Raw genomic sequence first — 7,106 nt, forward strand, 5'->3', positions numbered from 1 at the left:
AATACTAAATTAAAACGAAATTTTAAAAACTAAAAAAACTAAAACTAAAAAACTTTTACAAATTTTCCTAAAAAAAAAAAAAAACGGGAAAAATTGAAATTTACACAAAATTTGAAATGACTAATTTGATATCGAACATTTTCATTTTTAATTTTGATTCGCAATTTTATTTCTAATTTAAATAACCTATCATTTTCTTACAAATTTATCAAATTATACTTTTTAAAACTTTGAAATGAACAAAAGAACATATATGAGATGAATTGTAAAATTTATTTTTAGTCAGATATTGAAAGTATTGGATCACAATATGCATCATCTGTATTGGAAAAGATGCCACGAAGGCCACAAAAACCATTGGAACTATATTTGATGAATGCTGATCCTCATGCTATTGATTTAGTTCAAAAGTCATTTTTGTCTTTTCTTTTTTTTTTTTTTCAAAAATACATCAATTCGATGTTTAAAGAGTAAGAAATGAATTAATTTAAAAAAAAATAATTTAGTACCGAAAAAAAGAATTTAATAACTAAAAATATAACTTTACAATAATAAATGTAAAGACTAAAATTTTATTTCTCATTTAATACGCAATTTATTATGAATGTAAATGAAATAATTGATAAAAATTTGTAGTATATTTTTTAAAATATCAAAATATAACTGAAATTGTTTGAAATCATTTTTTATTTCCAATATAATATTCTTTAATAATTATAATAATTTGATTTCAGATTATTAATATTTGCTCCATATAAACGTCTTAATGTTGATCAATGTTTGGTACATCCATATGTATTGCAATTTCATTCACCGGTTGATGAACCAGCATTAAATTATAATATTCTTCTTCCATTACCGGATCATATTCAATTAAGCATCGATGATTACCGGAATAAATTATATGAAATGATACAACAAAATAGGACATATGTGAAACGGATACAGCACAATCGAGCAATCAGTAATAATACCAAGTAAAATGATAATGATATCAGTAGTAACAGATAAGAAAAAATTATTAGTAAATTTGATTTTTTTTTTTGAGAAATAAAATAAGCAAAAACCAATGCATTAATTATAAGTAAATTAATAAAAATTAATTTCTTAGATCAAAAATTCTGCAAATATTTTTTTTTTTTTGGAAACTGAAAAAATCGACTGAAAAAAAAAAGTTTTATAATTGATAATTTTTGATCATTTAATAGGTTATCAAAATATTTTACGATTTTTTTTCTCACATTAGAATAATATTTGAATTAATCCTAAAATTATATTTAATTTTCTTATCTGATCTAGCATTACGAAAAAATTAGAAGCATTTATTAATTAAGTGTAAAATGAGGAAGAAATGAATGAATTGAAAAATCAAAAAAAAAAAAAGGAAAAGAAAATGAAAGATGCAAATTTTTACTAAATTAATTAATCATACATTATAATATCATTTATTAGTAAAGTTAAAAATTATTTAAAATTTTAATTTTAAATTTATGCTAATTTTGGTAATTATATTTTAGGTATAATTTTTATGCATAAAATTGAAAAAAAAATTTATATGAGAGTATGAAATTTTTTTGATTAGAAATTTAGATTACATAATGCTACAACAACAAAAATATCACATACAAATACAATTGGACAAGGTAATACTGCAAATGGTCGTTTGTCATCTTATGTTCGCCGATCATCCTCAAATAATGCCATACGTACTGTAAAGCAATCAGTAATGGAACCAAAAGCGCCAATTGCGCAAGCTGAATGTAGTGATACCGATTATGATACAAGTCGATCAATTTATCGACCTGTATCAATTGATAAACATAAAAATACCGATACTGTTGTAATTGAAAATAGACAACCAAGAGGTTAATTTTAATTCTTTTTATTAAAATTTAAATTTAACCTAAAACATTTATGCTCTAAATTCAAATTTCATCCTTATTTGTTAAAATTTAAACTCAATTATTTCCACTTTACATTTCTGTTCCATACAATAATTTGTAAAAAAAAAATATAAACAAAAATTGTAAAATAATGAAGAAAAATGTTGCATCCATAACAACGACCAATTTCATTAGTGATTTGAATATTTCATTCATAATATACGACAAATTTTTTTTTTTTTAACGGAAATGACCGGATTTATTTCCTGATTAATTGTTAAATTATAGAAAGAGCTCAAAGTGCAGAAATTCCACAAAATGGAAATGTTTCTAGAGAACGAGCAGCATCATCATCATCCAAAGCTCATCCAAGGCATCGTTCACAACATCGTACCGGAATTTTTGCATCATTCCGGAAATCGACACATCATTTAGCATCATGAATAGATATATATATATATATATATATGCATGATATTCATGATTATTTATTATTTTAAATATTTTTAAATTATTTTAATCATTTTAAATTATTTTTTATATTTTAAATATGTTTAAATTCTAAAAAATTGGCTGGCTATATTCAATTTATTCGAGCATTTAATTTAGCTTTTTTACTTTTTTCCTTGTATAATATATAAAATTAAATTAGCAAATTCGTATTTGTTTGATTACTTACGTAGTATTTGATTATTAAATTCAATTCATCCATTTCAAAAGTTCATCATTTAAAATTTATCGAAAATTTCACTTAATTAATGACAAAATTATTGGAAGCTAAATAATGAATTTAATTATTAATGGAATACATTCAGATAATTGATAAATTTGCATGTTAATTCGAAGTTTAGAAATAACAGATATGAATGATATCCTGATCTCACTTTATTCCATTCTTCTTATTCCACATGTTTCCTATCTCGAGACTATCTACAATTGTTTCAAATTCTCGATTATTTCATGTATGATTGAAATGATTTGTTTAGGTTGAATGATATGATTAGATAATGATAAATTTATTTATCATTATTCCCTAAAAGTTTTTTGTATAGTTCATGCATAATTATCAATCGATATGCATTTGATAATGAAATGATAAAATGATGATCAATCTGATCACATTTTGATCATAAACTGATCACTTATTCAAAAAACGCTTCTTCCTATTTTATGATCATAATCTATCATACAGTATTATAGTTGATAATATTTGCAGTATGGTTCAAAGTTACTGTATTCATTATTTTACTTTAATATATTTCGGGTAACAGTCATCATTGTAAGTATATTAGGCGTAAATTTCAATTAATAATCCTGGTTACTGTAAGTGTAAGCAAATCATAAAAATTTGATTTAACAAATATGCTATTATTTTTTTTGCTAAAAGTATTTTATCAATTACTAAATTATATGTATGAATTTCAGTTCAATTTTAATTTCACGGGAAAAAAAACCCGCTCATTTTCAAAATAACCATATTTGAGATCTCGATATATGTGTATATATATGTATTGAACAGTTAGGCATGAAATTGATATTTATATTAGAGAAATGATATACAGTAATCGAGTCTTTACCATTAACTATTATCTTTGAGGATAATTTTTTTAGATTTTAATTTTGCTCAAAAATAGCTAGTGAAAATTTTTGAAGAATAATAAAATTTACAAATAAATTATTTTAGATCATTAAAGAATAGATGAATTTTTTTTTTTTTTTTAAATATATATTTTTAACATGCATAAAATGGAATGTTAATTTATTAATTAATATAATTGGTGCCTGTGTATTCATTGTTTTTCAACAAATTTTGTTCTCGTTACTATCAATGAATAAATTTGTTTACTGAAATTTGAAAACGTTGAAAAAAAATTTTTTTTTTTTTTTTTTTACTTCTGAATATCGATTAATTTTTATGAAAAGCTAAATTGCAGGCTTTTCTAAAACTCTAGAGAGTTTACATTTATGCATGGATATGCATATGTGATTGAAGCTCGTTAGAAAACATCAAACTATCATATATGAAATACTAAATTATCTTCTGTAACCATAATAAGAAGTAATTTAATAAATTAATTAAAATAAATTCAATTAATGAAATTATACATGTGCATATTTTAATGGCCATAGTTGATATATTCAGCGAATATATGAAATATTAAATTATCTTCTGTAACCATAATGAGAACTAATTTAATAAATTAATTGAAATAAACTTAATTAATGAAATTATACATGTGCATATTTTAATGGCCATAGTTGATATATTCAACGAATATAGCAAGAAAAATTTGGGTTGAGAATTTTGAAATTTCAAAAAAAAAGATGATTTCATTGAAAGATTGAAAATTCTGAAAGTAATTAAAGGTAAGGAAATGAGCTCAGGTAGATAAGTTAGCTAAATTTTAAATTTAGTAATTAAAAACTGAGCAAAAAAGTATTTGATATGAAGAGAATACGTGACATTGTACAAAAAAAAAAAAGTTTGGGTTGACAATTTTAGTATAGTTGTATTCAATTATTAATTCCTCTAATTAAATAATTGCGAAACTGTAAACGCGTTAAAGTATTTTAAGCGCTTGAATTAATCATACAGTATTTTTATTCACGTTAATTTTTCATCGATAATTTATTCCTATCAGTAATACCAAATAGTCTATATTATCCTTAAATACCTGGGATTGTACCTCGTTGGTTATACTGCCAAATGTTGTGACAATTATCGGATAATATTGATAACCCCTTAAAAATCCTCTATGATCGAGATCGAGAATTGCAATTATTTCTCAATGAATGATAAATTCCTAATGAGTATTAATCATCAACTCATTCTTCTTATTTTCATAAAAGTTTTAAACAAAAATTTCACATTACTTTCCATAAAATTGATTCATTGTTAATTTTATCAGTTATGTTTGTTAGCAAAAATTAATGATAATCCCTAATTAAATCTGGCGCAATAATTAGTTGTTATTATCATTATAGATCCAAAGATATTCAATATAATGGTTATCTTAAGAATGCTTGATTGAATTTTAAATTTTCAATTTTAATCAATTAAATGATCCAATAACATAGAAATTGATTCATTTGTAAATTTTATTAATTAAAAAAAAAATAAAAAAAGCGCTATCAAAATGAAGAAAGGATAATTTCTGTTGTTCAAACTAATCATTTTCTATTTATTTCGAAAAAAAAAAGAAAAAGAAAAACTATCCTTTTAAATGCAAAACTTTTTCTTTCCCATTTAAAACTATTCGATTTTCGATTTAAAAGATTTGTCAACTTTTTGTATTTAAAGCATTATTCAATATCATTTGAATAGGAATGGATAAGAATTAAAAAAAAAAGAATAAAACAATTTGATTTTTTGTTTTCCGCCTCATTTCTTATAACTGAAAGTGTAATGGGAATTGGAAAGAAATAATTTTTTTTTTTTTTTGAATTTCATTCTAATCAAATTTCATTATGTTTTCAAGTTAATGCATACATAATATCATCCATTGAATCGTTTTATCAAAATGGACGAATATGTAAATAAGTATAACAGTAAATAAATTGATTAATAAATAAATAAGTATAGCTTAAATATGCAAAATAAGCAAATATTTACAAAATATAAATGTGCATCAAATAAATAAAACAATTTAGTGGAAACAAAATAATGTAAATAAAAAATTAATTCATTAAGAAAAAAAAAATGGGAAAATGTTAAGTGACATTTATGTAAACATAAATGGGAATAATGTGACAAAGTGCTTAACCTTATTCTTTGTTTCTTGATCTAAAATTTTATTATTATGACGAGAATCATCATAAAAATACGATTAATGAGTAATTATATGTACATGTGTGTGTGTGTGTGTGTGTGTGTGTGTGTGTGTGTGTATGTATGTGACATTTAAATATGTAAATATTAAAATAAGAGTAATATGATAAATGGCTAGATCTTACTTTTTCCTTCTTGATATAACTTAATTATGTGACAAATCACTTGACTTTATCCTTTGCTCACTAGTCTAAAATCTTGTTATCATGAAAATTACCATAAAGTTACGGTTAATGAGTGTCTGTGTCTGTGTGTGGTAGTTTTTTTTTTTTTTTCAAATGTCTTCTTGTCACATTGTACGAAAAAGGCTTTTTTGCATTTGTGGATGATAATTTGAAGCTTCTCATTGAACAAGGGCAATATAAATGAGTTCCGCAAAAGAAGGAAGAAAGAGGAGACACAAACAAGAAGAGGACATATAAGCATTGCAATTAAGGCTAGCCTAGACTAGACTAGGCAAGACATGACAAGACACATACATATATATGTATATATATATGTAAATATATGAATATACATATCCAGGAGGATTTAGAAGCAGCCTTTTACAAGCTTGGCCTTTTTTTTTTTTTTGTACAACTAACTATCATGAATGGAATAGAAATGGAACGCCTTGCAACAAACCATTTGAAAAGTCCTAAATTCGTTTCCTTAATGATGAGGCCACAACAGTGTACTACTCACATCAGCCTTAGCGCTTTTTTCAGGCCTTTTTCTTTTCTTTTCTCTTTCCTCTTCTTCAAAAGATACTTTCGCATATTTTATTTATCATTTTTATCAACAACATTAAGTTTGTTATCATTTGTTAGAAAGATATTATTATTATCATTACACTAATACATCTATAATTATCATTAAACTAATATAAATATTTCATGAATTTAAATTGGAAATTTTTCTATTACTAATTTTTAAATTTTAATTATTTATATATTAATACATTCTGATGCAATCATTTTTGATTACTTTAGCTTATTTTGAATTCTTTTTTTTCTTTTTTTTAACACTAAATATAAAGTTTTTCAATTCAATGAAATTAGAAAGAAAATTGACAATGAGAAAATATATTTTATTCAATTAAATATTACAATTATTTTAATATTTCCAATCAGTTATATAATTTCAATTTTTTACAATTCATTACAATCATTGAAATGTAAATAATTTTGTGAAAAAAAAAAGAAAAAAAAACATTCCTTAAAAGTGCTTTTCCTAATTTTTCAAATAAATCAAATTTTTAAATAAATTAAAATAATTTAAATAATTTTTAAATAAGGAAAGTAATTTTTAAAAAATATGATAATTATATGAAAAATTTCCCAAAATAAGCATTTTTTTTGTTATTAAAACATTCATTTTTAATAGTTGCAATTTTCGTTACTTTTAATTTTTAG

The 7,106-nt window shown here is 22.8% G+C and overlaps 1 protein-coding gene across 1 annotated transcript; it reads left to right on the top strand.

The window, feature by feature from the left end:
* Nucleotides 1–333: 333 nt before the first annotated feature.
* Nucleotides 334–2,326, top strand: LOAG_11238 (hypothetical protein; the record flags this gene model as incomplete). Its single annotated transcript, XM_003146760.1, has 4 exons — nt 334–410; nt 735–977; nt 1,591–1,865; nt 2,172–2,326. 4 exons carry the CDS (start codon nt 334–336, stop codon nt 2,324–2,326), a joined length of 750 nt encoding a protein of 249 aa, XP_003146808.1.
* Nucleotides 2,327–7,106: the final 4,780 nt, after the last annotated feature.

The sequence above is a fragment of the Loa loa genome, assembly GCF_000183805.2.
Source record: "Loa loa unplaced genomic scaffold supercont3.294, whole genome shotgun sequence".
In the NCBI taxonomy this organism is placed as follows: domain Eukaryota; kingdom Metazoa; phylum Nematoda; class Chromadorea; order Rhabditida; family Onchocercidae; genus Loa; species Loa loa.